This window comes from Aulonocara sp. 'chitande type north' Nkhata Bay, linkage group LG3, assembly GCF_057382095.1.
Source record: "Aulonocara sp. 'chitande type north' Nkhata Bay isolate Kocher_YH1m ecotype deep benthic linkage group LG3, A_spYH_male_GT1.1, whole genome shotgun sequence".
NCBI classification, from domain to species: domain Eukaryota; kingdom Metazoa; phylum Chordata; class Actinopteri; order Cichliformes; family Cichlidae; genus Aulonocara; species Aulonocara sp. 'chitande type north' Nkhata Bay.
Window position 1 is genome coordinate 11,625,677 of NC_141346.1, and position 15,419 is coordinate 11,641,095.

A 15,419-nucleotide genomic window follows, 5' to 3' on the forward strand; every position below is an offset into this window, starting at 1 on the left:
TTTTCTTTTTGTTTAGCTGGAGAAAATTGTGGCACAACCAGTCATTAATTTCCTCAATGCATTTACCAAGAGCCTGTACAGGGCCTCGGTCTCCTGGTGACATTGTGATATATATTTGTGTGTCATCTGCACAGCTGTGGTACTTTATTTTGTTGTTCTTTATAATCTGTGCCAGTGGGAGCATGTAGATGTTAAACAGAAGGGGTCCCAAGATGGAACCTTGGGGAACTCCACATGTGATACTAGTCTGCTCAGATGTGAAGTTACCTATTGATACAAAGTATTTTCTGTTTTCTAAGTATGTCTTGAACCAGTTTAGTACAGTTCCTGAAAGACCTGTCCAGTTCTCCAGTCGTTTGAGTAATATGCTGTGGTCAACTGTATCAAATGCTGCACTGAGATCCAGTAAAACTAAGACTGACATTGTTCCACTGTCTGTATTCAGACATATGTCATTAAACACTTTGGTCAGAGCGGTTTCAGTGCTGTGGTTCTGTCTAAAACCTGACTGGAAGGCATCGTAGCAGTTATTCTGTTTTAAGAAGTAACTGAGCTGTTGAGAAACTGCTTTTTCAATGATCTTACTTAAAAATGGGAGATTTGAGATCGGCCTGTAGTTGTTCATTTGTGTCTTGTCAAGATTGTCCTTTTTCAGTATAGGTTTTATTACAGCAGTTTTTAGTGATTCTGGAAACACACCTGATAATAAAGAAAAGTTGACGATCTGTAACAGGTCTGACTCCAAAGTCTTTGAGACCTTTTTGAAAAAACTTGTTGGCAGGACATCTAAACAGCAGGAGGAGGAGTTCAGTTTACCTAAGATGTCCTCCAGGTCTTTGCTGTTAATCGGGTGAAACTGTTTCATTGTGTTTAAACAGTTTTTCGGTGGACACAGTACATATCCTGGATCTGCTGTTGATGTACCAACTGCTTGTCTAATCTTTTGGATTTTTTCTGTGAAGAATTTGGCAAAGTCATTGCAGGCCATGGTTGAATGAAGTTCAAGCTCAGCTTTCCTACACTCTCTTTTTTCATTTTTCACCAGTGTGGAGTTTCTCCATGGAGACTTTTTCCTTCCAGAGATAACCTTCACCTTAATGGGAGCAATAGTGTCCATTACATTTAACATGTTAGCATTGAAGCTATTGACGAGCTCATTGACTGAACCTTTGGACAGGTCAGGTGTTAATGGGAAGACCTGGTTAAAAATTGCACTACTGTGTTCAGTTATACACCGTTTTGTGATCACAGCTGTTGATATATTTGTGTGGGCTGAGATTTTACTTTCAAAGAAAACACAGTAATGATCAGACACGCCCACATCAGACACAGTAACCTTTGAAATGCTCAGGCCCTTGGAGATCAGCAGGTCAAGAGTGTGTCCTCTATTATGTGTGGCCTCTGTTACATGCTGAGTCAGCCCAAAGTTGCCCAGAGTGTTACTCAGGTCTTTAGTCCCTTTGTCCTGAGGGTTGTCCACATGGATGTTAAAATCCCCAACAATAATTACACAGTCGAAATCAACACAGATCACAGACAGCAGTTCACTGAGGTCATTAAAAAAGTCTGTGCAGTATTTGGGAGGCCTGTAAACATTAAGAAACACAACTTTGGATGGGCCTTCAGCTGTAAAGCCACATATTCAAAAGATAGCTGCTTACATCGAAATGATTCATAAAATAAGACAGCAAAATAATTATTCTGTCCTGATTTTAGTTTTTATAAAAAAAAAACCAAAATCCTCAGGAATAAAAACTGAATATAAATAAATAATAAGTAAAATATATTACATATAATCAACACACCGTACTAAATGAAAGTTTATATAAATCACATTTATAACAAATAAATTCTAATCAGAAGCCTCTTTATGATTATGATTTCCCCACCATCAAATAAAACAGAAGAGATAAATGTTGATTATAGATCTTCTTTTGTTGTTGTTCCTTAATTTATTTATTTATTTAAAATATTCTGGAAACATCCAGAGGATGTGTTTTAGTTATTTTTGGTCATGTGTTTTTTAAAACTTTATTTAAATTTAATGTTTTTCTCAATAATTACTCCAAGGTTTTTTTTGTCCAAATGTCAGCTTGTTGTTGTCATAGTAACAATGTCAGTCAGTGTACTTACTGCTTTCCTTAGGTTACTGTGTCTATAACATAGCTAGCATTGTTTTATCCTATTAAACAGAAATGAGGCATCTTTGGCACAATTTTGGTTTTAGATGCTGTGATTTGAAGCATTGGGTTTTGCATTATGTCCACTGACGTTTTTACATGGTGTTCAAAATTACTTCCCAAATATCTGCCCAGAGATGTATGCAACACAAAAAATGACTTCCCCATTCAAGCACCAATGCCACAGCAAGTTTTACAGTTTCACCAAAACAAAATGTTTTATTTGTCTTTAGAGGAACATCAGAGGGACACATCTAACACAACAAACAAAGCCTTGTAGAAAGGAAACAAAAATGACGTAAAAGGCTTCCCACTCCTACAGCTACAAAAATGTATAATTAATTACAATAATAATAATTTCTACAAAAAACTAATTTAGCTCTTCTAGATGCAGAAACTTCATCACACAAGTAAGCACAGCCTGATTGGAAATGGGGCATAGGTAGGGACAACCAGTCTTGTAGTCGTCCCCATTCAATCTCCAACCGATGATCACCTTCCAGCTGGAACTTACATAACCATAAAGGTAAGGAAAGGAAAATCTCAATGCATCATGGGAATCCCCCGGCAGCCTACGTCTATTGCAGCATAATTAAGGGAGGATTCAGGGTCACCTGGTCCAGCCCTAACTATATGCTTTAGCAAAAAGGAAAGTTTGAAGCTTAATCTTGAAAGTAGAGATAGTGTCTGTCTCCTGAATCCAAACTGGAAGCTGGTTCCACAGAAGAGGGGCCTGAAAACTGAAGGCTCTCCCTCCCATTCTACTTTTAAATACTCTAAGAACAACAAGTAGGCCTGCAGAGCGAGAGCGAAGTGCTCTAATAGGGTGATATGGTACTACAAGGTCATTAAGATAAGATGGGGCCTGATTATTTAAGACCTTGTATGTGAGGAGCAGGATTTTGAATTCAATTCTGGGGTGATCGTGGCTCAAGAGTTGGGAGTTCGCCTTGTAATCGGAAGGTTGCCGGTTCGAGCCCCAGCTTGGACAGTCTCGGTCGTTGTGTCCTTGGGCAAGACACTTCACCCGTTGCCTACTGGTGGTGGTCAGAGGGCCCGGTGGCGCCAGTGTCCGGCAGCCTCGCCTCTGTCAGTGCGCCCCAGGGTGGCTGTGGCTACATTGTAGCTTGCCATCACCAGTGTGTGAATGTGTGTGTGAATGGGTGGATGACAGGTTGTGTAAAGCGCTTTGGGGTCCTTAGGGACTAGAAAAGTGCTATACAAATACAGGCTATTTACCATTTACCATTTAACAGGAAGCCAATGAAGGGAAGCCAGTCTCAGACCAACAGAATAGACCCAGCAGAAGAAGCTACTTCCATTTAGGAGTTTTCATGGCCTCTGAGGATTTCCTCCAGTTTTTATCCATCTATTGGTATCAAGACTGCATCTGTGAGATTTTCTGCCACAGAGGGAATTTTCCACGACTGCTACAGCTGCCAAACGTCTTGATGCATGCTCAATCATCCAGGTAAGTAAATCTCCAAAAGTTGATTCTGTTCATCTGGACGCAGCGTTTTGTGGGAGAAACGTTTCGTCACTCATCCAGGTGACTTCTTCAGTCTCAGCTGACTGCAGGTTTCCTCAATCTTATAAACAGAACATTTGCATAATGACTGAAAGCAGCCCACTGAAGGAAGAATGGGCTGGGAGGTCAGAGATCAGTGGGCTTTGGTCAGTGGTTGTTGATCATGAACTGACAGATCTGTATCCTGTGTGTGCACCCACTGTGGGCCTTTTCTGTGCTTAGTGTCAGCCTGAGCTCCATGCAGGCCTCAAAGGCCAAGCAATTCAAAAGCTTCACCAAAACAAGGCACCACTCAAATAGCTGGACCCAGGCTCGCCGCCCTTATGGAGGAAAACATAGAAGATGATCTCTGTGAGTTATTTTTACTGTCATATTATAAAATGTGATGTTCTAGCATCATGTTATTCTTCTTAAGCCTTTGAAAAGTTTCCTCTGTGTCCATTAAACTGATGACTTTAGTGCTGATGTCTACTTGTTACATTTAGTACTGTTTAATTTTCAACCTAGGAAGATCTGTAAGAAGGACTCACAATATAACATAATACTGTAAGATTACTTACAGGTAAAATACTCAGATTGTACTTAGATAAAAGTATGTAATCACAGACTCGCCCAGCCCGACTGCCTTGAAGTTCAGGTGTCTTCACTGCCTCCTCTGATAAGAGCTGGAGACCTGAGTAGGTTCGTCAGCCATCAGCAGCAGATCACCTCTCGATCGGGCACGTTTTCATCTGGGAGGCTTTTAGAGCTCACTGCCCTCGGCGTCGCTGCTGGAACAACCAAGTTTTGCTATTGAATCTTTGACCTGCTGATCTCACAGAGGCAGGAGACCCAGAACATCCATGCCAGCTTCAGTTTATGCTCTGTCCTGTCATCCAATCAGATTTGCATGTAATACACTGATATTCAGCCCCAGCCTGGTGTTCTCTCCATCTCTGACCTTTCACACAATTTAAACTAACAAACTTTCTCTTTAAAACTGTTTGTCAATCACAATTTACTCGATTTATTATTATTCTATCACATATTTATATCAGTCATAATGAACTCAGTATGATCTGAGCTGTAAACCTGTATTGATCATCACAAACCTTTATAGCGCTTCAGAGCAGCTCCTTCAGTGGCTGCAGCACCCACGATGTGGGACGGAGAGATTTCCTCCCCTCTGCTGTCAGACTCCACCACAAAGACTTTGCAGCTGATCAAACACACACATGTGCAATAGGACTAAGTGTAACACTCTTTTTCTGACAACGTTGTATTTGTGCTCAGTTGTATGTAGCATGTGTATTCTATTTTTATCCTATTATTCTATTCTATTCTATTGGGTACAGTTGTGTACAGTTTCTTATTCTATTCCAGGGTTCTCTCATGTTTGCTATGTAACTGCACTGTCCACTTCCTGCTGTAACAAAACAAATTTCCCACATGTGGGACTAATAAAGATGCTCTTATCGTTACTGTATAACCACAGGTTCACTTCACATTTGGTAGAATATAAAAGGACAAAGCTGGACAATTGTCATCACATTTCTCATTAGTTGCTGTTAGCACAGGCACACAAAGAAAGCAGAGCTTTAGCTTTAGCTCCCTACATCACTTTTAAGCCTGGATGTTGAGGCTTTTGCTTCCTCTCAGCTGTGATGACATCTCTGTCTGCTCCATCTCACCCAACATCATCCATCTGACCTGATGCTACCTGACAAACTAAAGATAAAATATTAAATTCATTTTGCATCACTTACATTTAAAATACATTTAAGGTGGATTTCTTAAAAGGGAAGGGACTGACCTGACTGTTGTGTCGAGACAGGTGTGAAGGGAGTTAAATCCAGTCTTATACTACGGACGTGTTTGGTTTTGGTCTGTAATACGTTGAGTTTATTATCTATAAGTTAACATAGCAAATCCTCCATCCAGAGGCTAAAGTGATATCAGAGCTAGACTACTTTAAGGGAAAACAGATGATCGTCTGAGCCTTAAATGAAATAAGGTTAAAAAGAAATGCTGCTATCGACAGTGTGAGGCAGTGAGCTCTGTTATACCATATTTTTTAATTTCTTTATTATTATTATATTATAGTGTTATTACCTTCCTGTTACTTCATAATAGAATGACAGTTAATGGTAAAAGTCTTGAATAGTTTTGAATTTATTTTTCCATGATCACATTTCATTCAATCACTCGTGGACTTGTATGAATGTTACATGTATTATTTTCACCCGTGGATTTACAGACACTGTGTGAACAGTTTTCATTTTATCCAAAGTTTTACTTGATGTCCAACTGATAAAATCACTGACAGACAACAGAAGCAGGAGCTCAGAGAGAAATTCAATTCAACTTTATTCATAAAGAGACAAATCACAACGTTTGGTTTTATTTTACAGAAACTTCAAACTAAACCAAATTCAGGACGTGTATTAAACCTGCAGCTGATCCCTGTCTGCTGTTCACTACCTTTGATTTCTGTTACCAGCATCATCTCATGTTCCCCAGGTTCACTGACAACGCTGAAACCACCAGCGGGAGACTAAGAGTGCTGATTTAAAAAGATTCAGACATTTTATTTTGCTGCAGCTCAACATGAGGCTGGATCCTGATTCTTTGTTGTTTTTGTTTTCTCTACATCAAGAAAACAGCAGCAACAAGAAGCACAGCAGGAACTGACAGGCTGACCTTCAGTCCAACAGATCCTCCTGTGTGACCTGCAGGTGAGAAACAGGTGTGAGGTGTCAGGTAGGTGATGATGAAGAACAGAACAGAATCCATTTGCTCTTCAAACTGCTGTCAGACATTATCTGCTGCACTCTGATCACATCACTCAGACCAGCTGCTTTCTACAAAGTCTCATCAGCAACATCTTTACAAACCAACATCAGATTGTGTGTTTTGTGGTCTAAAGTTTTGTGCCTCTGGTTTCTCATTGGCTCACACTCTTGCAGAGCCGTAACACGCACATGAATGAGAGGTGGTGAGTGTAGTTCCTATTGACAGGGTATTGCAGACCATCCCGCTAATTGCTGAATTTACTTTTGTCTGTCATATTTATGATGAAAAACAAATGTAATCAAATTAGATATTGATATTTTCATATGGGAATTGATCCTGCAACATGAAACGCTGGGATTGGAAGTTCAGCATCGCTCCGCACATCATACCTGTGAGATGACAGACAGCAGTGTGGAGGAGAGTGCGACACAAAAACACAGAAATATGACTGACAGCTGCAAACGAAGCAGCATCTGCTGCAGGTGAAAGATATTGGGACTAGCAGAGCAGAGTGGCTTCACTGTAAAACAAAATTAGCAGTGAGTGTGAAAAGTTTCTGTGTGTGGAGTTCAACACCGTCCACTCAGAAGCTGCATCACTGGATGGTAGATTTAAAAAGCTTCAGCATTCAGTGACAACAGAGCTGTTGATGAGGCACTTCAGAGAATAACTGCAGCAGCAAAGTGCACTCCCACCCAGCTCCACCATTACAGGGCCAAGTGAAGGAGGAGCCACAGACGTCTGCTGTGTGGAGCCTCTTTGATGAAAGAGCTGCAGGAGATGCTGCAAAGAGAAATACTACAGCTGATGTTATGATGGAGATGAAATGTTATCTTGAGGAGCCCCTCATCCAACAAGGAGAAGGCCCACAGAGCTGGTGGGAGGCCAAGGCCACAGTCTTTCCCTACCTGTTGAAGGTGATGGAGGGGAGACTGTGCATTGTGGCAACATCTGTTCCTTTGGAGGGTCTTCTCAAAAACTGGGCAGATACTAAGGAGAAACCACATCAGCCCATCCAAGCTGAGGCAGCTGGTTTTTCTGAATGTCGACCTGCACTGAGGACAAACTGTTTGGCTGCTGAGTTTGGTTCTGTTCTGTGGATTTGTTTACAGTGGGGCTTTTTGTGCTGAATTAAACTTAAAGGTTTGATTAAAATATTAAACAACAGTAAGAATGCCTGCTTTTGTAACAGAACAAAAACACAAAATTAGGCAATTATAAGGCTTTTCATAAAAACACTACATGCAAAAGGGTTTGTCAGCACACAAAGCATTCACATTTGCCAAGTAAAGCTAAAGTATGAGGCTACAGAGGATAATAACTTAAGAGACATTTGGGAGCCACGAGACGTGCAAGATAATCCAGAGCTTAGATCTAAATAAGGAAGTCTTAACTCAGTAATGGAGAATATCCTCACACATTAAGAAGCACCGAGGGAGGGAAGTCCTTCATTACTCTGTCAGTCAGGTAGGTGATCAGTGAAGAACAGCACAGAATCTATGTACCTGCATGTTCAGCTCAATTTGTGGATGCAATAAGAAGTAAAGTGAGAGTGATCAGCTTACCAGTGACTGTGATATTAACCAGGTTACTGATGGCACCATTACTGGACTCACACCAGTAAACTCCGGTGTCGTGAGGCACCAGCGTACTGATTGAACATGATTGATCACGTTGCTGTTGTCCCCGCCCATCTCCACACTCAGCCCTCTGCAGTTTGCTTGTGTTTCTCCTCACAGTCCAATCAGAAAAGCTTTGGTCCTCCTCACAGATTACAGTCACAACATCTCCCTCAGAGACATCAGAGCTGTGAGGAAGAGGAGAGGTTAGATCAGGGCAAGGCTGGACTGGGACAAAAAGTCGGGATGAAGATTGAAAATGTGACGTCATTCAGGGGTAAAACCGCAAAGGATTCTGGGAACTTGTGGCAAGAGGTACTAGCGCACGCAGGCTTTCAATTGAACTCAGTTACACAGCGATAAAAAGAAACCCAAAAAATGGCAAGAAGCTGTTGTATTATTGACTGCAACAGCCGGTCGCATGACAGCCACGGGAAGCCGACGGGTAAAGAGATCATTTTTTTTAATCGGATTATGTCGTTGAAGAGACATTTTTAAGCCATGTTTCCGAAGTAAGAGCCGACGGATGGTCTGGATATACCAAACATAACGTCCCAGAACTCTCCAGCTCACATGTTAGTCTGATCCAAGCATTCCCACAAAGGTCAGAGTTTTGTTGTAGTTAATGCGTCATTTTTCTTAACATGATTGGTGATATAGGTTACAAGCAAGTCTGGCGCTGAACAGAAATTGCTCCTTTGTTTATTGTGCATAAATAGTGAATTGTCCTGACACAATATTGTGTTTCGCTTCTGTTATTATGGTACATTGACAGAAACATATACTTTTATTCACAGGGTAAAACAGGTGTTTTGTATCACTAATTGTCCAGTACGATTACAGCATACAATATTATTGTCACTGCTACATTTCTGTAACGCGTACCAGAAATTATTTCCACTACTAATTAATTACCATTGAGCTCAAAGGTTATATTAATAAACGGTTAACGAATGTGTATTTATGACGACGATTTGTGAGACTGGTAAACTTATGATGGTCTTTTGTTCTACACGGTGCATTTCAAGGTCCTGCACCCATCCGTCGGTAAACTGTACCTGGGCTTGTTGCAGTGACCTGAAGTTACTAAACTTCATGAGTGTATGCACTCACTCCAAGAACCGTATGATTATAAATATGAGCGTGGTGAAAGTTGGGCAGCACGCTGACGTCTTTGGTCCCTCTGTGTGCTCGTAAGGGTCTGACCCTTTCACTCCTTTGATTTTTTCCTCGTATCTTTTCTTTGTCTTTTCGTCGAGACTTTTTTGTGCGGCAAAGAAAAAACAAGAAGGTATTGGAACCGGAGAATGAACGTTTTGCGGTGCTGCAAATGCTTGCATTTGATGCGGTACTTGGATTGTTTTGCCACGAGTTCCCGGCATGCAATGCGCGAAAATCACGTGATTGCTAAACAAGGGGGAGGGTGCAGCCAGCCTCCTCGGCTGTAATTGGTCCAGCCCAGAGTCGATCATGACCAATTGGCCAATCCAACACCTTTCATTATATATACCCTTCCTTAAAAAAAAAAAATTCATCGGCCCATAAAAACAAAAAATCGCCAGCTATGGATCAGGGGTGTCAAACTCAAATACACAGTGGGCCAAAATTCAAAACTGGAACAAAGTCGCAGGCTAACGTTAATATTTATTGAAATATATTTATTCCTCCAGATATAAGAATGAATCTTTTCTCAAACACGTTTTGCTGAAAAACTGAATATGGAACAAGTTCTGCTCCAATTATTTGGGTAAAGATAATAAACACTTTGATGGCCTATAAGTGAAAGTGAAAACGTGATAAACCAATAATATAATTAATAAATAATTATATTTTTTGATAAGTGAAGTTCACTGAACTGAAAGGAAATTTTGGTTTGATGATGGTTGACATGTTTTCCAAATAGACGTTTTTCCTCTAGTGAGGAGATGCAGGTGCAGCAGAGCATTGCTGGAAGAAATGATCCCAAGGGTGGAATCTCCTGAGAAATCTTCAGAGACCCAGCGAGAAGTAGGGACCATAGCTGACAGCCCAGGCAGGGGTTGAGGTCAAAGGTCATGCTGTTTGGGGACCTACTGGTCATCATGAGAAGATTCTGGAACCACAGCAATGACCATAAAGCTGCACTGGATGGAGAGCTGTGTCACGGGGCTTTCCAGAGGTAATCACGAGGAGATTGTGGACAACATGTGAAATGAGAGAAAAGCTCTTTATTAGTAACTTTTACAACTTCTGGCAGGTTAATGTCTGAACTTTGGAGTGAAACACACCCTTAGTTACAGGAAATAACACCACTGTCTGTAACTAAGTGAATCCACCTTAACACCACCTGTGTGTGTGTGACTGCATTACACTCCCACTGCTGGGAACCTGAACAAGAACCAGAACAAAGTCTAAAATAGAAGCTGACAAACAGCTGCACCACCGAGTGACACTTTATTTTATAAACTTCACAACAGGTTTCATGTTGTGACCTGTGGAGGTGAAAAGACACAAAACCTGTTTTACAGCTTTTGAGCTGCAGGCAGGATTGAAACACACCTTAGTTAAAAGTCAAACAGCAACATTTGTCTCCTCCCCTCACGTCACTCAAATGTGACAAACCAGGAAACAGGAAGTTCTTCGTCCTCAGTAAAGAGAGACGCACAGACGATCAGACTGAGCTCAGACCAAACTAGCAGCTTCCTCTGAGTGAGTCCAGCTACAGGAGAGAAAAGTGGAAAACTCCAACACTGCTGCTTCAAGCTGCTGACGCTCCACACACTGAATGTGAGTTTGAGCAAAAACACGACTCAAAGCAAGTTTCAGTGAAGGTGGTAGAGGAGGGAGGGGAGCCAGGACTGACTGTACTTCCTGTCTGCTGTTTTCAGCTTCACTCACAGACTCAATGGCTTCCAGATCAGAGGAGGATCTCTGCTGTCCGGTCTGTCAGGAGGTCTTCAGAGATCCTGTTATTCTGTCATGTAGCCACAGCTTCTGTAAAGACTGTCTGAAGAGATGGTGGAGAGAGAGACCAACACACGAGTGTCCAGTTTGTAAGGAAATATCAGTTTATGATCCACCTTTAAACCGAGCTTTAAAGAACCTGTGTGAGTCGTTCTTACAGGAGAGAGATCAGAGAGCTTCAGAGGCTCTCTGCAGTCTGCACTCTGAGAAACTCAAACTCTTCTGTCTGGACCATCAGCAGCCAGTGTGTGTCGTCTGCTGTGCCTCAGAAAAACACACCAATCACAGATTCAGACCCATCGATGAAGCTGCACAACAACACAAGAAGGAACTTCAGGAAACTCTGGAGCCCTTAAAGAAGAAGTTAAAGGTTTGTGAAGAAGTTCAAGTGAAGTTTGATCAAACAGCAGAACACATTAAGGTCCAGGCCCGACACACAGAGAGGCAGATTAAGGAGCAGTTTAAGAAGCTTCAGCAGTTTCTAGCAGAGGAAGAGGAGGCCAGGCTGGCTGCACTGAGGGAGGAAGAGGAGCAGAAGAGTGGGATGATGAAGGAGAAGATGGAGGCTCTGAGCAGAGAGATAGCAGCTCTTTCAGACACAGTCAGAGCCACAGAGGAGGAGCTGAGAGCTGAAGACGTCTCATTCCTGCACAACTACAAGGCTGCAGTGGAAAGAGTCCAGCGCTGCCCCCTGCTGGATGATCCACAGCTGCCCTCAGGAGCTCTGATAGACCAGGCCAAACACCTGGGCAACCTGACCTTCAACATCTGGAACAACATGAAGGACATGGTCTCCTACACTCCTCTCATTCTGGACCCAAACACTGCTGATACAGACCTCATCCTGTCTGAAGATCTGACCAGTGTGAGAGAAGGAGAGAGGCAGCAGCTTCCTGATAATCCAGAGAGGATTGATTGTTACATCTCTGTCCTGGGCTCTGAGGGCTTTAACTCAGGGACTCACAGCTGGGATGTTGAAGTTGGAGACAGTATACGGTGGGCACTGGGTGTGTTAGCAGAGTCTGTGCAGAGGAAGGGAGACATGCTGTCTGGATTATGGACAATATTTTTCTATAAAGGTAAATACTACACATTCTCACCATCAGCAGATTCTGCTCTCTCAGTCCAGAAGAAGTTCCAGAGGATCAGAGTGAATCTGGACTGGAACAGAGGAAAGCTGTCGTTCTCTGATCCTGATACTAACACACACATACACACCTTCACACACACTTTCACTCACAGGATGTTTCCATACATTAGCACTGATGATGGTGGTAAAGTGAAGGTGTGTCCGTTGAAGGTGTCAGTGTCAGTGCAGCAGATGAGTTGAGGATGATGATGTTTCTAATGTTGTTTCCTGTCAGTGAGTTGAAGCTGTTAAACTGCAGCTGTCCTCCTGCTGCCTCGTTGTTCCAAAGCTCTTTGTTTCTCTTTTAGTTTCACTCTTTCTTTCTGTTTCTGCTGTCCACCTTTTCACATGGAAAATCATTTCACTGTTTCTCACTGAATGACTCCCCAAACTAGATTTGAAGTTCTATCAAGTTTCTAATCATTACAAGTGATTCATGTTTCTATTTGATGTGTAAATGGAGATGATTTAGTTTGCTGGGATATGGACTGACATGTGTTGAATGGGAGGAGCAGTTTGTTGTTGTCTTCTTGTCTGTTTATGACAACAATAAATATGTTGTTGAAACAATGATTCATGTTTAACTCCATATATGAAATGTTTCTGCTCTTTGAATTCTGTTTGATTAAAGACTTTCTTCATGACACAAATGAGATTTCAGTGTATTAATAGAACTAAATAAGCTCAGAGTTGAAAGGCTGGAGTATTATGTACGTGCTTCACTGTCAGGATCTTCAGGGGGATTCAAAGGGAAACATCAAACTGCTGTAATGAGATAAACTAGTTGGGCTGAACACACTTATCTGTAGTTTGTCTCCATCCAGGATCATCAGAATATAATGAACATGTGTGAAGAGCCACAAAATGCTGCTGCCCTCTCAGCATGATGAGCTCCAGCCTTTGTTAGCAGGACAACAGGAAACATGAGACAACTTTCAGAGACAGTAACCAACTGTGGCCACAAGATGGCAGCAGCTGATCTGAGATCCTTTATTGGACAGAAGGACTCTGCTCTGTGACGTCATCAGAGAGACGGCCTTCACTCTGATAGATCTGACGTCATGTCTGCACTGCGATGATGAAAGCTGATAAACACATTGTTATTGATCCATGAAATCACCTCTGTCCTCTCAAGTGTAGCTGTTTACAGAGCTGAAGAAGTCCTTCATCATCAAAACAGACAAACATGTATTTCCTGTATTAAGTGACGTCATCCTCACTCTGACCTCTTACATACATTCTGTTCAGTTTTCCTGCTGTAAGAAATAAACTGTGTGAAAATAGAAATGCAGGGAAACATCCATTAATCACAGCTGAGCCGTTTGTTTCTGACTCACATTCAATGAGGCTTCAGGTGTAAATACCTCAGAAGTGTTTGTGAGTTCAGTAGAAGCAGACCCAGTCGACCATCATGGCCTCCACAGCACTACACAATGCAACAGAAAGGCCTTCATCATCTGCTGAACCACCTCTGAACCACGACGCTCTCCCTGCATCTAAAAGCTGTTAGTCAGGATGAGATGCTGCTGTGATCGCTCACAATTTACCTGTGAGACCTTTGTAAATATTGTCTTTGTTTCTGGAGGAAACACCTTTAGTCTGTTTGTATTTGGAGTGCAGATCTGGGCGTCCATCACTTTAACCTGCACACGTTTAGTTATTGAGTGTAGTTGATGTTTGGCAGCATTTTATAAGTGACAGTTCATGAACGGTGAAGGAACAGAGGACGCCTGACCATCCTACCTGTGTCAGTAAGAAGACTTTAATCACAACTTCACAACTTAACACAACTGAAACCTGAATTCAGTGTTGCATAGTTTACTAACAGTGTGTGCTGACACTGAAGTTAGCAGTTTGTTTCCTAAGAGCTGCTGGGACAAACCACAGTGACCGGCTACAGAGTTTAGTTAAGGTGGTTCTAACATGTGACCTGTTGAATTATTTACAGGGATTTATTTTTCATTTAAAGCATCATTTGTGAAGTTTTTATGAAGTTTACTTCTTTTTTGTTCTTTGTGTAACGTTTAGATTTTCTTCTCTTGTGTTTTAACTCTTCAGGTTTCCTGTAACAGAGATGTAAACCACCGTTTTCTGATGCTGCTGCACTGGGACATAAACACGGCCACTTTATTAGGCACACCTTGCTGGCTGCAGGTTATAACCCCTGCTGGAAACATCCCCACAGATTTGGATCCTTATTGCCATGACAGCACCACACAGCTGCTCCAGATGCTGCAGGATGCTGGTCAGGGCTCTAACAGTGAAACTTTACTGAAAGTAAGAAACCTGAGAGGAAATAAACTTTGACTTTAGTAAGCTGAGCTCTGAAGCTGTGATGGAGCTCAGTCGGTGTGAAGGCGGCTGCTGTGTAACAAACGTTTGTCTGAGGTGCTGCGACTGATCGTGGTCATGTTTATTTAAAGAAGTCGGTGATGAAGCAGGCTGTGCAGTCCGAGCTCTTCATCAGTTAACAGTCCTCCAGAGCTGCTGCAGGGAGCTGACTGTCCTCCAGGTGGCGCTAAGTGAACAAAGTCCAAAGAAATAAACTTGGACTGTTTTTTGAAGCCTAAATAAAATGTGAATAAACTTTATAGATACATTTGAAACCAGCTACTCTGTGACTTTACACACTCACACAGTAACAGAGCTGATTCCTGATTGGAGCAGCACAGAGTTAGACTTCTTTTCTGGCTGTGGATTGGTTCGTCAGGATTTCCTCCTTTACAGGTTTAAAAACAATCTCTGTTTCTACATTTTTTGACCTCCTTCTTGTGTCTAAAGGTGAAGCAGCACCAGCCTCCTCTGATCCTCATGTTGTAGCTCTGTGTGTCCAGCAGGGGGCAGAACACCTCCAAACTGTGCCAGCAGCTCTCACTGTGAGCTCAGACGTTTGTGGACACTCAGTTTGTTTGAACATAGTAAATAATCAGAGCTTCTCACACTGTTTATGGGGACACCACCTGCCCGAGGGTGTACTGTGTCAGAGAGGTGGTGTATGGTGCTGGGTGTAGTCTCTCTGCTGGTTCACAGTTTTTACTGAGGAGCTGTGTTCATGTCAGGAAGGTTTCGTCTGATCACTGTGGTGCAGTTTGGTTTACTCTGTTTCTGAGTGTTTGTAGGATCAGTCTCTGCAGGTCACCTGATACCTGGCAGTGAAGTGTTTATGAATCAGCTCCGTCAGATTGAATCCAACAGAATAACATGTAAAACACTCCAGGGCTTTTACTCTGAAACTTTCTCCAGAGCTG

At 42.1% G+C, this 15,419-nt stretch overlaps 2 protein-coding genes across 2 annotated transcripts in view; one reads left to right on the forward strand and one right to left on the reverse strand.

Moving 5' to 3' along the window:
* LOC147333961 (butyrophilin subfamily 2 member A2-like) overlaps positions 1-15,419 on the reverse strand; it is a 44,504-nt gene that overhangs the window by 4,897 nt on the left and 24,188 nt on the right. The gene's annotated exons all lie outside the window — the stretch shown is intronic.
* Positions 10,984-12,654, forward strand: LOC147333962 (nuclear factor 7, ovary-like). The gene has a single exon (XM_086286528.1). It carries the CDS (start codon positions 10,984-10,986, stop codon positions 12,370-12,372), a length of 1,389 nt encoding a protein of 462 aa, XP_086142654.1. The 3' UTR covers positions 12,373-12,654.